Here is a 17,375-nt window from a genome sequence, read left to right on the forward strand (position 1 = left end):
AATCACATTCTTCCATAAAACATATTGTTGCAATTGCATTGCTGAAAGAAATATTATTGTAAATGTGATTGAATGTATCTCTGTATTAATGATTCACTTAAAATGGAAAACCTTATTTAGCAGGACAGCAGGAGCGAGAAGGCATGGAACCTGAATTAATTTTCAACAGGACTGATGTTAAGGACATACATCTCTGTTATGAATCAGAAAATGTATCTTGCATAATGGAAATCACCCCTTCAACAATACGTGTGTTGTTATACGTTTTCCTTGGCTCATTATCTGTTCTCACAATGTGTGGAAACCTTCTCATAATAATTTCCATCATTTACTTCAAACAGCTCCACACTCCAGCTAACTACCTCATCCTCTCTCTGGCTGTGGCTGACCTCCTTGTTGGGGCTTTAGTCTTACCTTTCATCATAGCAGCCTCTGTAAGCTCATGTTGGTATCTTGCAGATTTAATTTGTAACATAGGACACAGCCTTGATGTTTCACTATCTTCATCTTCTATTCTGAACTTATGTTTTATTTCTATTGACAGATATTATGCAGTGTGTCAGCCTCTGAGGTATAGAACTAAAATGAATTATCATGCTGCTGTGATCATGATCGTGGTGAGCTGGGGTGTTTCTGCCCTAGTTGGAATTGGAATCATAATTATGGGACTTAATGAAGGAAAATGTAAAGGAAAGTGTTTTTCATTTCACATTCCACTTTCAAGCATTACCGCATGTATTCTCTCATTTTACCTCCCAGCAATCATAATGCTCAGTATCTACCTAAAGATTTTCCTGGTGGCACAGAGACAGGCACGTAGCATCCAGAACACAAACTGTCAGAGCATAAAGTCTGGAGCATCTGTCAGTAAGATGGAGAGAAAGGCCACAAAAACTTTGGCGATTGTTATGGGAGTTTTTCTGATCTGTTGGACTCCTTTCGTTACTGCTACGACCTTAAATCCGTTAATTAATTATTTTATTCCAATATCTGTGATTGAAACATTTACTTTGCTTGGATTGTCAAATTCAATGCTCAATCCATTTGTTTATGCATTCTTTTACAGCTGGTTCCGGGCGGCTTTCAGAATGATAATTTCTGGCAAAATATTTCAAGGTCGTTTTGCAAACTCAAAACTGTTTTGACTGATTGACTGGAGTGCTTAAGTAGACTACTAACGTCAATAATTATGTTTGGCACAATACCTTTATTACCACTTAATCTCATGTATATTTATTCTAATTATTACTCTACACACAAAGGCTACATTTACATGCACAATGTAACCCAGCTATTGGCCATATTCCAGTTCTAATCTTATTCAGGATAAGCTGTTCACGTGATCCTTTGATACTCTGTGACTGAGTATCCATGTTGTCATGAATAAATCATTTAACAGAATATTCCCATCCACAGTCTGACAGCAAAACAGTATGAAACATGCGGCCCTCAGCTGCTCACTTTGAATGAGTACTAAGTTACTTCCAATGTAGGGGAAAGAAATCATGATCCCCATAGTAATAGTAAAATTACCATCATGTTATTTGTTGACATCAAAATGTACCCAAAACATTGTGCGAGTCTGAGTTTGTGCAGATGGCAAAAACCACAAGTGAAGTCAGTAAAATGTTTACATAGTAACCCTTTTAATATCTGAGTAAGCCAGGCATCTTAACCATGTTTCTCATAACCGGAGTATGAGCTTTTCCGGGTTATTCTAACCGAGTTGTAACATTTTATTGTGTCAACCCAAAACAGGGTTACTTGAGTCACCAGAATATTAATCTCAATGCATGTAAACGTTGCCATATATAGATCACTTGAGGACTTTGTCCACAAACAATAGCCTGTGTAGTTAAGCTACGCAATGTACATACATGAATTAAAAAACATAACAGAAAAAAATTGTGTAAAATAATGTTGGCTACTGGAAAAATATTTTTAGGAAGGAATTCACAGGACCAAAAAACGAGGTAACAGTATGCGGTGTCAGAATAACTGTAACTATAAGCTGTATATTAGTATTCTTATTGAAATGGCATAAATCTGTAGGCATCATGTACAGCTGCTTTTGGTCATTGTGGAATTCTAATAAATTTTTGAATGGAAACATCAAGTGACTCACTACTACTCACTACTCCTCTGTTTGCAAATGGTCGAATGTCAGAGAAGAAATATAGCATGCGTTGAAACAAAGAGCATGTAAACAAAATACTTGAATTGCCAGTTTGATGATGGTGAAAATATTCACTATTGAACACTAAAGAGAAATATATTAATTTACTAAAAAATAAATATACCAATTACAATGCAATAACCAGGCATTTGGTGCATCATATATTTAAATGGACAGTTCTGTTTTGGGGGGATTCAGCTGTGTTATTGGTCTTCCTCAAAGTCTGACATGATTAGCCTATGGCCATTTTTGGTTGCAGAGACCAATGGCTATGTGGCTAGCTAGATAGCCCCTGAAAGTTATGAGATAACAAACAACACTCTCGTGAGAAGAAAGCGGTGTAACGACGGGTCGCCGTTACTGGTTCCCTAGTGAATAGTAAATACTATTGCTAGATGAAATAGGTTAATTGATGCACAGATTTGCAGATATTGGTACACAGGTTAAATAAACACACATGTGGTATGGTAATAAATGTACTTATTTATTGATTGTTTGTATATTGCAGCTCGCATGAGTCACGTGTTTCACAGCAGGGCCGCTGGGCTGTTCCGCCTCGTCGTTGGCCCGTGAACATAAAATAAGGCGCATTGATTTGCAATTCAATTGTAGCGAGATATTTGAGGAGTATAATGTGACTCATGCGATGCTAAATAACAGTACAATGAAATGTATTGTCATGCACAAACTTACCTCTGCCTGTTCTCCTTCTCCCAGGGTGTTTGGGCAAAGGAATTCCCCGGGGACCCGTGCACCTATTATTAGTTCCGGGAGGGTTACAGCAAGCGGGAAAGGGGTAGAGGGGAGTTTGTTGTACTGTTTGAATGTATTTATTGATGTAGGTTATTTATTGGTATTTTTCGTATCTATTTTTGGGTATGTAAATATTTATTATAAATGTAAATATTTGTGGTAATAGTTTTATGTAAATATTTATTGTCATTCATGTGTGTAGATATTTATGTGGGTTTACGTATCCCTGTGAATGGTATGTGCCAGCTCATTAGTAGAGCCAACACCCTTTATAAGGCAGGTAGTCTGTATGTGTCTGGTGGGCTGGAAGTTGTATGCTGGCAGGTGTTGGGCAAGTGTGTTATTCACGGTGCAAGAAAAATAAATGTTTCTTGTTGGAACGCCAACCTGGTTTGATGCTCCCCTCATCTGCCTCCTTGACCACTCGGGCAAACCTTACAAATGGTGTCAGAAGTAAAGGCTTGACAGCACACTGAGGAGAGCACAATGACCAGAGGTAAGAAGACAGAGCACCATGAGGAGCGAGATGACGAGGAACCAGGTACTTCAACTGACCAGCAGGGGGCCGCAGCAGCCAGCAATCCCGATAAGCTGGAGGAATTGGCAAGCCTGGTGAAGTCGTTGGCCCGCTCCCAAGCATGCAGAGATCAACAGATGGAGAAAGAGTCCACGCGCCAAGAGCAGAGATGGAGAAGCATGCAGCACCAGTTCCTCCAGATTCAAGCGCAAGTGAAAGGACTGAGAGAAGAACATGAGTATAGAACCGAGCGCCGTGACGGTGATGATGATGACGACAGGGAAGACCTGGGGGTGATGGCCAGCCAAGCCAGCCAGCAGAGTGAGCCACCACCACCACCGAGGGCACCACACATCCACAGAGGCCCCAAGTTGATTCCACTCTCCCCTGATGATGACATCGAACACTATTTGACAACGGTTGAAAGAATGGCCATTGTCTGCTGTTGGCCAAAAGAGGAGTGGGCTATTCACCTTGTTCCCCTGCTCACAGGTAAGGCACGCAGTGCCAATGTTCTCATGAACATTTCTGATGCTGAAGACTATGAAAAGGTCAAAGAGGCTATTCTAGCTAAATATGAGATCACAGCAGACACCTACAGGGGAAGGTTTCATTCACTGGTCATTAATCAGGGTGAAACCCCACATGAACTGTATGTATGGTTGAAGGACACATTTAACAAATGGGTCAAACCAGAGAACGCCACGGTGAAAGACATTTCTGAGCTGCTGATTCTGGAGCAGTTTTTGAGGATGGTGGACCCGGAGCTGGAGGTCTGGATCCGTGAACGTGACCCGAAGTCTGCAGAAGACGCCGTCCGGCTTGCAGAGGTTTTCTTGTCCGCCAGAATCGGAAGCAGAAGAACCACCTTTGGCCATGACAGCTACTTCACCGGACGCAGTAAGTCCATTGGGGGTGAAAGGGGTGGTCAAGCTCAGGTTAGACCTCAGTCCAGTGCCAGGCAGTTCTCTCCCAGTAAACCCAACACCAGTAGAAAGTCCTTCTCCAGCTCTAAGCAAGACACACGCTGCTATCAGTGTAATGAGATGGGTCACACTCAGTACACATGCCCTGCAACCAGACAGAGTAAGCCTTCCCTGTTGTGTTCAGTCCCCAGACCCACTCACACAGTTCCTGTTCAGGAAGAGGTGCACACTGTACCAGTGTTAGTCAATGGTCAGCGTGAGGAGGCCCTCTTAGACACTGGCAGTTTTCAGTCTGTGGTTCTGTCCAGCATAGTTCCGAGAGAACTGTGGAGTGAGACCACCACGGCCAACATTGGTTGTGTTCATGGTGATGAGAAAGTGTACCCCACAGCTGAGGTTTATCTTACTGTAGGTGGTCAGACTTATCTCCTGTCAGTAGCTTTAGTGCCCAGACTGCCATATCCAGTCCTCCTTGGCAATGATGTCCCCACACTGCTAGACTTGATACAGCAGGCAAAAGGTAATGACCAGGTTACCAGTGAGGGAAATGTAGAGGGCACTGTTGAGGCACCAGTTGAGGTTGAGCAGCAGCAGCAGCAAGATCCTCAACCTGCAGTTACAACATGTAACATGGTCACAACTAGGGCTCAGAAGGCAAGAAATACTCTTGAGGAGTTACCTTTTTACCGTGCTGAGGTGGAGGTAGGTTCAGTCAAGCAGCCAAAGTCCAGAGCTCAGAGAAGGAGAGAAAAGGTTTTGGCTACGGCCAGGAAACAGTGTGAGGCAGCAGCAAAGCCCAGCCAGCCTTTAGACTTTCACATCCCCTTCGACATAGCAGCACTGCAGCAAGCCGATCCAACTCTAAAACCCTGGTTTGACAAGGTCTCAGAGGTTGAGGGTGAGAAGCAGGGCAAAGTAGACTGTGTAGCTGATGCTAGCTATGTGCTTAAGAATGGTATTCTCTACTAGCGTCAGGGAAAGGTTGAAGCCTTAGCTTTGCCACAGAGCCTTACACAGAAGGTCATGGAGCTAGGTCACTCTATCCCCTGGGCAGGCCACCTAGCATTCCAAAAATCCCTCAACAGAATTGCCAGTAGGTTTGTTTGGCCAGGCATGTATACCCATGTTAAGGATTTTTGTGCTTCCTGTGAAACATGTCAGCTAACTTCACCTAGGGGAGTAGCCCGTGCCCAGCTTCAGCCGTTGCCAGTCATTGACACCCCATTTGACAGGATAGGCATGGATGCAGTGGGGCCCCTTGAGAGAAGTTCCTCAGGAAATCGGTACATATTGGTAATTTGTGATTATGCCACCCGTTACCCAGAAGATTTCCCACTCAGATCTGTTAAGGCCAGACAGGTTGCCAATTGTCTTTTGCAACTGTTTTCAAGGGTAGGCATACCTAGAGAGGTCCTCACAGACTGTGGGACAAACTTCCTGTCCAAACTGCTGCAGCAAGTGTATCAGCTGTTAGGAGTCAGGGGCATTAAGACCACCCCATACCACCCCCAGACGGACGGGCTGGTGGAAAGGTTCAATCAGACTCTCAAGAACATGCTGCGGAAGTTTGTTTCCCACACAGGTTCTGATTGGGACCAATGGCTGCCATACCTGCTGTTTGCATACCGTGAGGTGCCACAGGCCTCAACAGGATTCTCTCCCTTCAAGCCTCTCTATGGTCGCCAGGTGAGGGGGCCACTGGACCTACTGAAGGAGCACTGGGAGAATCCAGTTGCAGAGCAGGAGAATGTGGTTGCCTATGTGGTTAAAATGAGAGAGAGACTTGAACAGATGACGGCTCTTGCTCAGGAGCACATGAAGACTGCGCAAGCCAACCAGAAGACCTGGTATGACAGAAAGGCCAGGGACAGGACTTTTCATCCAGGCCAGCAGGTGCTGCTGCTACTCCCAACCAGTGACAGTAAGCTGTTGGCCCAGTGGCAAGGGCCTTACCAAATCAGCAAGCGCCTGGGTAAGGTAACCTATGAACTGTACATGCCGGACAAATTGAAAATACATCAGTGTTTTCATGTTAACCTGTTGAAGGAGTTTCAGGTGCCTTCACGGCCAATCCAGCAGCCTGTCCAGCAGAAGCTCCTCATCCGTGCCCTTGACGGGGAGGAAGAGCAGTTGTTCCCCACCAACATCTCCGAGCCCAGTTTACTGGATGTGTCCCATCTCCAGCCTGTCCAGCAGGGGGAGATAAGGGCATTGCTGGATCCAGAGCTTTTCCAAGAAAAACCTGGCTTCACAACTCTGGTCCAGCACAAGGTCCATCTAAAGGAAGATGCCACTCCCCGCCGGAAGTGCTACAGGATCCCTGAACGTCTGGTGCCAAAGCTCAAGAAAGAGATTGAGTTGATGTTGCAGCTGGGGATAATTGAAACTTCAACCAGTGAGTGGTGCAGTCCCATCATGTTGGTCCCCAAAAAGGATGGTTCGCTGAGGTTCTGCATTGATTTCAGGTACCTTAATGCAGTCTCGAAGTTTGACTGCTACCCAATGCCCCGCATCGATGAGTTGCTGGAGAGAGTGGGGAGGTCCACATTCATCACCACGCTTGACCTGAGCAAGGGGTACTGGCAGCTGGCCCTGGCACCTGAGGCCAAGGAGCTGACAGCATTCAGAACACCCTATGGCATGTATCAGTTCAAGGTGATGCCGTTTGGTCTCCAGGGGGTGCCAGCAACTTTCCAACGGCTCATGGACCATGTGTTGAGGGAGGTGCCGCAGTTTGCAGCCGCCTACTTGGATGATGTCGTCATTTTCAGCCAGACCTGGGAGGAACATGTTGCTCATCTTCGGCAGGTCCTCCACCTGATCAAGACAGCTGGGCTTACCATCAACCCACACAAGTGTGCTTTTGCACAGAGACAGGTGGTGTATCTGGGCCATGTCGTCGGACATGGGCAAGCCTCAAGTGGGGAAGGTGGATGCCATCCACTCGTATCCTGTGCCCACGACCAAGAGGAAGGTGTGTGCCTTTCTGGGGCTGGTGGGATGGTACAGCAAGTTCATCCCCCACTGCTCTGACAAGGCAGCCGTCCTCACTGATCTCACCAAGGCCTCAGCTCCAAACAAAGTGGAATGAAGAGTGTGGCAGAGCCTTTAAGGATCTCAAGAGTGCCATCACAAGTGAGTCTGTTCTCCACAGTCCTGACTTCTCCCAACCATTTACACTGCAGACGGATGCCTCTGGTGTCGGCATTGGAGCAGTGCTTCTACAGGAGACGGAGGGGGAGAGACGTCCACTGCTGTTCCTGAGCCGCAAGCTCCTGGACCGGGAGACGAGATACTCCACAGTGGAGAAGGAGTGCCTGGCCATGAAATGGGCCATTGAGTCACAAGTACTACTTGTTGGGACCTCACTTCTTCCTTGAGACAGATCATCGGGCTCTGCAGTGGCTGAACAGGATGAAGAACTCCAACACACGTCTCACAGGATGGTACCTGTCCCTGCAACCCTATGACTTCACTGTCCAGTGCCGTGCAGGGAAAGCCAACCTGGTGGCAGACTATCTCTCCCGGGTACATACAAAATTGAGGTACTGTACTCTTGGGAGAGGGGGGGAGGAAATGTAACGACGGGTCGCCGTTACTGGTTCCCTAGTGAATAGTAAATAGGTTAATTGATGCACAGATTTGCAGATATTGGTACACAGGTTAAATAAACACACATGTGGTATGGTAATAAATGTAGTTGATGTAGGTTATTTATTGGTATTTTTCGTATCTATTTTTGGGTATGTAAATATTTATTATAAATGTAAATATTTGTGGTAATAGTTTTATGTAAATATTTATTGTCATTCATGTGTGTAGATATTTATGTGGGTTTACGTATCCCTGTGAATGGTATGCGCCAGCTCATTAGTAGAGCCAACACCCTTTATAAGGCAGGTAGTCTGTATGTGTCTGGTGGGCTGGAAGGTGTATGCTGGCAGGTGTTGGGCAAGTGTGTTATTCACGGTGCAAGAAAAATAAATGTTTCTTGTTGGAACGCCAACCTGGTTTGATGCTCCCCTCATCTGCCTCCTTGACCGCTCGGGCAAACCTTACACGGAGGCAGAACCTAATGACATGTTCAAGACAACTGGGAAACTTCCGAATTTCCTAGCTTCCACCGCAAAGCGTTCAAGTGGCTGAGGTGGGAACCATGGAAGTATAACATTAGTAGAAAAGTGAGCTTAGAGAAGTGTCCCAAATTTCTCAATAGATTTTTCCTATTTGGAAGACGGAAGTGTCCCATTTCCCAGTTGTCTTGAATGTACCATAAAAGAAGTCTGGCTGGGAATGAGAAAGTTGTTATAATCTAATTTCTTTATTATTAGTCAAATGAATGACTTTAGAAATATTGTAATACACCTTACTGGATAAACAGAGTAGCAAAATGTGGCCACTACCTTTGATAGACCGATATGGTCCAGTGCCAGAAGCCTTGAATGATCACACACCGCCACAAGAAATAAATGCACAAAGTCCTATTAGAGTACCCATGGCCACCTGAAAGTGGCCATGGGTACTCTAATAGGACTCTACAGGGAGGGTCACTGATATTATTGTTGTACATATATACTGTATAGGGTGTCACTGCTATTGTTATATATATATATATACTTTGCCTTACTACTTTGGTGGGCATTTTTGTACTCCAGTGCAGAGATGCCAACCTCAAATGATCAGAAAGTGTAGTAAGAGGTCTGCAAATGTGTAGCTGGTCAGCTTTGTTCCGGACCAGAATTTGACAACAAGCTTTAGAAAAGAGGTGAAAACAGCAACATAGCTGGCCCACATGTGTGGATATTGGTTTATATCATTATGTCTCAATGGAATCTGCACATAGCACACATTAGTTTCAGGATTGGTTACAAGGTCTGATTATTGCAGGTTTAAGCAAAAATAGGCATTGTCCTTGCGAGGCGCCATTTTCCGCTGTACTGCTGTTAGCAAGGAAGTTCTTTAGGTTGCTCTTTGCTCGGCTTTTCCAAGAGAAATCCACTCTGCACACGGAACACCGATACCCTAGATTTGATTATTTCTGGAAAAGTTTTGTTGTATTTGTCTATACATTCCTGGCAACTTTTGTTAGCATTTTCAAACAATTCAGCCGCCATCTCCTGATGGCTAAACTACAGAGGGTACGTTTCTGTTCCGTCCAATACGCAGCCATTTACTTCAGTGCAGCCTGCTGCATTGGTCGTGTAGGGAGCACGCTGAATAAATGTTGGAGATGAGGTTATCTATGGATATCCACTGAGAAGCCTTCTATTTGGCGTCAGTAAACCTACACTCTCAGAAGTGACATAAGTACTCCTATATGGTGCATTAATATTCCTTGCAGTACAACCCATAGGCAAAATGTAGATAGGTGCAACACAACGGGCAGACCACAGGCGGAGAACAGACCGGCGTAGTAGCTTAACATGCCGTGCTGCAACTGAGCCACAACAAGTTCAGATATGCAAGTGTTACAAATGCTGCACTCCCTACTTGTCAAATCACAACTGTCACTGATTGGTCAAGCTAGGACAGAAACAGTAGCCTACCATGACCCCCACCGACTGTATAAAAATAGGCACGTCAATCACTTTCACATCAGTGGATTTTTTTTTAAATGCAGTAGTTAAAGTGTGTGTCGTAGTAGAGTAGTTGATCGTGAAAATCATACAAACTACACAAAAAGTGTAGTGGTTGGCATCTCTGCTCTAGTTTATATATTTATTGTAGATTTTTCAATTTTTGTATTATACATGAAATCCGCTTGTTTGGGAATGTGGAGTTCAACTTTCCATCTTTATGCATTGTTCTGTACTCAGCTAATCATGTGACTGCATGGACTGATCATGTGTTTGAATCAATGATGGGTACTTAAGATGGCTTCATTCTATGTTGTTTTTTAAGTCTGAGTCTAAGTCACTGTGCTCGAAACGTCACTTCTCTGGTCCATTGAAAGAATTGAAGGGAGCCTTACAGTATGCAGACTGTTCTTCACTGATAAATTAGCCATCCCTTAAGCCCACAATTAATGATACAATTCAGTTTCTGAAATGATGAACAGGGTCAGCCGTCCCATTAGCCTATAGTTTTTGAAAACAAAATTATTGGGTGTAATTTTGTGAACTGCAGTAGGTGTAAACATAAGTGAAGGTCCAGGATAGAGTCAATAACGTGCTGATCAGTGTCAAGCAAAGTAATGAGGGGAGGGAAATTATTTGGAATGCACAAAGTAACAAAATGTATTCAAGCTTAATGCTTATCACATAAAATATCATGTTTTTAAACTGTGGAACCCATATCATTGGCTTATGCACTAAGCCTAAGCCACTGATAAGTGTTCCTCATTACTCATCATGAATTTATTTCATGCAAACAGAATACATAGTTACCTACATCTTACTGGACAAAAGAAGACTGCATTAATTATGCTAATGAGCAAGGGATTGATAAGTATGAGTGTCAAGTCCAGAGTTACTGCTCAGTGGGGCAGAGATCAAGGATTCACATCATCACCGATCCATAAGCCTTCTTCAGGGTTAACAGGGATGGTATGAAAAAATACAATTATAATCACTTTCTTCTAGAAAACAGATATTGTTGCAATTGTATAATCCTGCTAAAATAAATGTTATTGTAAATGTGATGTGAAAATGTGAGATTATCTCTGTATTCATGATTCATTTTAAACTGAAAACCTTACTTAGCAGGATAGCAGGAGCCAGAAGGCATGGAAACTGAATTCATTTTCAACAGGACTGATGTTGTTAAGGACATACATCTCTGTTATGAATCAGAAAATGTATCTTGCATAATGGTAATCACCCCTTCAACAATACGTGTGTTATTATATCTTTTCCTTGGTTCATTATCTGTTCTCACAATGTGTGGAAACCTTCTCATAATAATTTCCATCATTTACTTCAAACAGCTCCACACTCCAGCTAACTACCTCATCCTCTCTCTGGCTGTGGCTGACCTCCTTGTAGGGGCTTTAGTCTTACCTTTCATCATAGCAGCCTCTGTAAGCTCATGTTGGCATCTTGCAGATTTAATTTGTAACATAGGACGCAGCCTTGATGTTTCACTTTCTACATCTTCTATTCTGAACTTATGTTTTATTTCTATTGACAGATATTATGCAGTGTGTCAGCCTCTGAGGTATAGAACTAAAATGAATTCTCATGCTGCTGTGATCATGATCGTGGTGAGCTGGGGTGTTTCTGCCCTAGTTGGAATTGGCATCATAATTATGGGACTTAATGAAGGAAAATGTGAAGGAAGGTGTTTTTCATTTCACATTCCACTTTCAAGCATTACCGCATGTATTTTCTCATTTTACCTCCCAGCAATCATAATGCTCAGTATCTACCTAAAGATTTTCCTGGTGGCACAGAGACAGGCACGTAGCATCCAGAACACAAACTGTCAGAGCATAAAGTCTGGAGCATCTGTCACTAAGATGGAGAGAAAGGCCACAAAAACTTTGGCGATTGTTATGGGAGTTTTTCTGATCTGTTGGACTCCTTTCTTTACTGGTATGACCTTAAATCCGTTAATTAATTATTTAATTCCAATATCTGTGATTGAAACATTTACTTTGCTTGGATGGTCAAATTCAATGCTCAATCCATTTGTTTATGCATTCTTTTACAGCTGGTTCCGGGCGGCTTTCAGAATGATCATTTCTGGCAAAATATTTCAAGGTCGTTTTGCAAACTCAAAATTGTTTTAACTGATTGACTGGAGTGCTTAAGTATGTACTTTCAGGCAACAATTAACTATACGCATATCGACAGTGGATGCTGCGTTAAGTGCTGAACATCAGTTGAGAAGTGGAACCCACACACCGAAATATTATTGAACTCTTTATTTCATGACAACGTTTCCATCCATGATGGATCAGATTAAATTTTTTAAATTTGACCTAAAGAAGATCCATCATGGATCGAAACGTTGTCATGAAATAAAGAGTTAAATAATTCTCAGTGCTTAAGTACTAACATGCCAATAATTATGCTTGGTACAATAGATACAATTTATTTCCACCCCATATCATGTATATTTATTCAATTTATTACTGTACTCTACATATAAATGTTACATTTACATGCATGGAATAACCCAGCTATTGGCTAGATTCTAGTTCTAATCTTATTCAGGTTAAGATGATTACATCATCCTTTGATACTCTGTGATTGAGTATCCCTGTTGCAATAAATAAACCAGTTAACAGATTATTACCGTCCACAGATACAATGGTCTGTCAGCAAAACATTATGAAACATGTGGCTTTCATAATGTGGCCTTCGTGCTTTTTGTTGACATCAAAAAGAACATTGTGCGAGTTTGTGCAGACGGCAAACACCTCAAGCAAAGTCAGTAAAATGTTCACAATGACTCAATTGCATCATTATTTATTTATGGTTATAATACCTCTGTGACTCTCATCCGTGATTTGTAGTTGTATAAGCCATTGGTAAGACATGAAGAGCTGTCACTATACAACAGGTAATGTGAAATGGGTTATTTAAGTTAACAAACATGAATTGTTGTCTACCAATCAGCAGGAAACCATTAATGAAGGATGGAGATCTTTTAAAGGGGGTTGACATGAGTACAGTTTTGGGCAGGCTCTGTTATTGTTAGTAAATGCTCTATTGATGGAAGAGGAAGTTCCAAAACTGTGACAGATCGGTCATAAATAGGTCATGAACAGAGTTAAATTACTGCATTTACAAATGCATTTGTTAATAATCACTTAGTTAATATGAAGAGATTTATTCTTATTGTCATGGCTGCTCCATCTACTGCCCATTCCTAGTCTTCCTCTGCTTGTCGCCTGCCCAGCTGATTCTTATTGCTGATTCCCTTCCCAGTGTATATAAGGTTGTTCCTCCCTCTAGTTTGTGCAAGATTGTAATGCCAGCTATTCGTAGTATTCTGTTACATCACCACACGGCCATCTTGGTAGGAAAATAACAGGTGATTGTAATAAATTATCAGGTGATTGCAATCAAATGACAAACACAGCCAATGAGCTGTGTGTATTGTAAAGCGCCATATTGGTAGGAAATGCATGTGATACCACGGAAATACTATGAATAGCCCTAGCCTGCAATCCAGTTTTTGATAGTCCAGTAGTAGACTACCTATTTGTCTGTTCCTATCTATCCTTTAAGTTCTGTTACCTGCCAGTTTACCATTAAACCATCAGTTATCCCTGCAACCTTTGCCTCCGTGTCTGCATTTGGGTCTGAGTCCTGAGCCTCACACTTAGTTAAACATTTGTTCACCATTAATTAATGCATTAACTCACATTAGTTAATACAAACTTATTATAAAGTGTTACCAATATTTCTTACTTGTACATCGAGACTCAAATCTGAATCAGACATTACTCCTAAATTCTTTGCTGCAATTTGTAGACTAACTACAAAGTTGTTGCTGAATCAGCTTAACCCGTTGAGCTGAAAACACTAATGAAAAGTCTGTAACTCTTGAAATATATACGATTAGCATTCTTAGAAGTGGGACACTTTGTAGCTATGTGGTGTGTTCAATTAATGATAGGTATAACTTACGAATTTCTCCTTAAATACCCTATGACACAATTTGGCTCTGCACATGAAGTCAGGAAAGATATATTACTGAGTAGGCATATGTTGAGACAGTTGTAAAAACTAGTAGGAAAAACTAGGGACTGGGAATTACCAGCAAACATAGGCCAGCAACTTACAGTCCCACCAATGCTAGTCAGCACCAGCCTAAGCTCTGAACTGGTATTGTGGTGCAACACTCAGCAGTCTATTTCCACAAGTCTAAAGTATGTATCCAAAGATTAGTTTCTATGTTCTGGGATGAATGGATGGATTTACCTTTGAAAGGAGTGCGTGGTCTAGATGGTGACCCTGGGAGGACTTCAGAGGCTTCTGCCTCACCAGGGGTACTTACTCTCCGGGTACCTTGGGGATTGACAGTGTTGGATACAGGGTTAGATCTTGTGATCATGTGATCATGTGTTTGAATCAATGATGGGTACTTAAGATGGCTTCCTTCTATGTTGTTTTTTAAGTCTGAGTCTAAGTCACTGTGCTCGAAACGTCACTTCTCTGGTCCATTAAAATAACTGAAGGGAGCCTTGCAGTATGTAGACTGTTCTTCACTGATAAATTAGCCATCCCTTAAGCCCACAATTAATGATACAATTCAGTTTCTGAAATGACGAACAGGGTCAGCCGTCCCATTAGCCTATAGTTTTTGAAAACAAAATTATTGGGTGTAATTTTGTAAACTGCAGTAGGTGTAAACACAAGTGAAGGTCCAGGATAGAGTCAATAACGTGCTGATCAGTGTCAAGCAAAGTAATGAGGGGAGGGAAATTATTTGGAATGCACAAAGTAACAAAATGTATTCAAGCTTAACATCACATAAAATATAATGTTTGAAAACTGTGGAACCCTTATCACTAGCTTATGCACTACACCTAAGCCACTGATAAGTGTTCCTCATTACTCATCATGAATTTATTTCATGCAAACAGAATACATAGTTACCTACATCTTACTGGACAAAAGAAGACTGCATTAATTATGCTAATGAGCAAGGGATTGATAAGTATGAGTGTCAAGTCCAGAGTTACTGCTCAGTGGGGCAGAGATCAAGGATTCACATCATCACCGATCCATAAGCCTTCTTCAGGGTTAACAGGGATGGTATGAAAAAATACAATTATAATCACTTTCTTCTAGAAAACAGATATTGTTGCAATTGTATAATCCTGCTAAAATAAATGTTATTGTAAATGTGATGTGAAAATGTGAGATTATCTCTGTATTCATGATTCATTTTAAACTGAAAACCTTACTTAGCAGGATAGCAGGAGCCAGAAGGCATGGAAACTGAATTCATTTTCAACAGGACTGATGTTGTTAAGGACATACATCTCTGTTATGAATCAGAAAATGTATCTTGCATAATGGTAATCACCCCTTCAACAATACGTGTGTTATTATATCTTTTCCTTGGTTCATTATCTGTTCTCACAATGTGTGGAAACCTTCTCATAATAATTTCCATCATTTACTTCAAACAGCTCCACACTCCAGCTAACTACCTCATCCTCTCTCTGGCTGTGGCTGACCTCCTTGTAGGGGCTTTAGTCTTACCTTTCATCATAGCAGCCTCTGTAAGCTCATGTTGGCATCTTGCAGATTTAATTTGTAACATAGGACGCAGCCTTGATGTTTCACTTTCTACATCTTCTATTCTGAACTTATGTTTTATTTCTATTGACAGATATTATGCAGTGTGTCAGCCTCTGAGGTATAGAACTAAAATGAATTCTCATGCTGCTGTGATCATGATCGTGGTGAGCTGGGGTGTTTCTGCCCTAGTTGGAATTGGCATCATAATTATGGGACTTAATGAAGGAAAATGTGAAGGAAGGTGTTTTTCATTTCACATTCCACTTTCAAGCATTACCGCATGTATTTTCTCATTTTACCTCCCAGCAATCATAATGCTCAGTATCTACCTAAAGATTTTCCTGGTGGCACAGAGACAGGCACGTAGCATCCAGAACACAAACTGTCAGAGCATAAAGTCTGGAGCATCTGTCACTAAGATGGAGAGAAAGGCCACAAAAACTTTGGCGATTGTTATGGGAGTTTTTCTGATCTGTTGGACTCCTTTCTTTACTGGTATGACCTTAAATCCGTTAATTAATTATTTAATTCCAATATCTGTGATTGAAACATTTACTTTGCTTGGATGGTCAAATTCAATGCTCAATCCATTTGTTTATGCATTCTTTTACAGCTGGTTCCGGGCGGCTTTCAGAATGATCATTTCTGGCAAAATATTTCAAGGTCGTTTTGCAAACTCAAAATTGTTTTAACTGATTGACTGGAGTGCTTAAGTATGTACTTTCAGGCAACAATTAACTATACGCATATCGACAGTGGGTGCTGCGTTAAGTGCTGAACATCAGTTGAGAAGTGGAACCCACACACCGAAATATTATTGAACTCTTTATTTCATGACAACGTTTCCATCCATGATGGATCGGATTAAATTTTTTAAATTTGACCTAAAGAAGATCCATCATGGATCGAAACGTTGTCATGAAATAAAGAGTTAAATAATTCTCAGTGCTTAAGTACTAAGATGGCAATAATTATGCTTGGTACAATAGATACAATTTATTTCCACCCCATCTCATGTATATTTATTCAATTTATTACTGTACTCTACATATAAATGTTACATTTACATGCATGGAATAACCCAGCTATTGGCTAGATTCTAGTTCTAATCTTATTCAGGTTAAGATGATTACATCATCCTTTGATACTCTGTGATTGAGTATCCCTGTTGCAATAAATAAACCAGTTAACAGATTATTACCGTCCACAGATACAATGGTCTGTCAGCAAAACATTATGAAACATGTGGCTTTCATAATGTGGCCTTCGTGCTTTTTGTTGACATCAAAAAGAACATTGTGCGAGTTTGTGCAGACGGCAAACACCTCAAGCAAAGTCAGTAAAATGTTCACAATGACTCAATTGCATCATTATTTATTTATGGTTATAATACCTCTGTGACTCTCATCCGTGATTTGTAGTTGTATAAGCCATTGGTAAGACATGAAGAGCTGTCACTATACAACAGGTAATGTGAAATGGGTTATTTAAGTTAACAAACATGAATTGTTGTCTACCAATCAGCAGGAAACCATTAATGAAGGATGGAGATCTTTTAAAGGGGGTTGACATGAGTACAGTTTTGGGCAGGCTCTGTTAATGTTAGTAAATGCTCTATTGATGGAAGAGGAAGTTCCAAAACTGTGACAGATCGGTCATAAATAGGTCATGAACAGAGTTAAATTACTGCATTTACAAATGCATTTGTTAATAATCACTTAGTTAATATGAAGAGATTTATTCTTATTGTCATGGCTGCTCCATCTACTGCCCATTCCTAGTCTTCCTCTGCTTGTCGCCTG

General features: G+C 41.6%; 3 protein-coding genes across 3 annotated transcripts; all 3 read left to right on the top strand.

Moving 5' to 3' along the window:
• Positions 1–143: 143 nt before the first annotated feature.
• LOC139927245 (trace amine-associated receptor 1-like) lies at positions 144–1,145 on the top strand. The gene has a single exon (XM_071919305.2). It carries the CDS (start codon positions 144–146, stop codon positions 1,143–1,145), a length of 1,002 nt encoding a protein of 333 aa, XP_071775406.2.
• A 9,951-nt stretch (positions 1,146–11,096) lies between these two features.
• LOC144542756 (trace amine-associated receptor 1-like) lies at positions 11,097–12,101 on the top strand. The gene has a single exon (XM_078289938.1). The coding sequence runs from the start codon at positions 11,097–11,099 to the stop codon at positions 12,099–12,101; it is 1,005 nt and encodes a 334-aa protein (XP_078146064.1).
• Positions 12,102–15,260: 3,159 nt separating this feature from the next.
• On the top strand, positions 15,261–16,265 carry LOC144542757 (trace amine-associated receptor 1-like). Its single transcript, XM_078289939.1, has one exon. The coding sequence runs from the start codon at positions 15,261–15,263 to the stop codon at positions 16,263–16,265; it is 1,005 nt and encodes a 334-aa protein (XP_078146065.1).
• Positions 16,266–17,375: the final 1,110 nt, after the last annotated feature.

Source organism: Centroberyx gerrardi, chromosome 18 (genome assembly GCF_048128805.1).
Source record: "Centroberyx gerrardi isolate f3 chromosome 18, fCenGer3.hap1.cur.20231027, whole genome shotgun sequence".
In the NCBI taxonomy this organism is placed as follows: domain Eukaryota; kingdom Metazoa; phylum Chordata; class Actinopteri; order Beryciformes; family Berycidae; genus Centroberyx; species Centroberyx gerrardi.

Coding starts and splice junctions, on each gene's coding strand:
- LOC139927245 (XM_071919305.2), top strand. CDS start 144: ATGGAACCTGAATTAATTTTCAACAGGACTGATGTTAAGGACATACAT.
- LOC144542757 (XM_078289939.1), top strand. CDS start 15,261: ATGGAAACTGAATTCATTTTCAACAGGACTGATGTTGTTAAGGACATA.
- LOC144542756 (XM_078289938.1), top strand. CDS start 11,097: ATGGAAACTGAATTCATTTTCAACAGGACTGATGTTGTTAAGGACATA.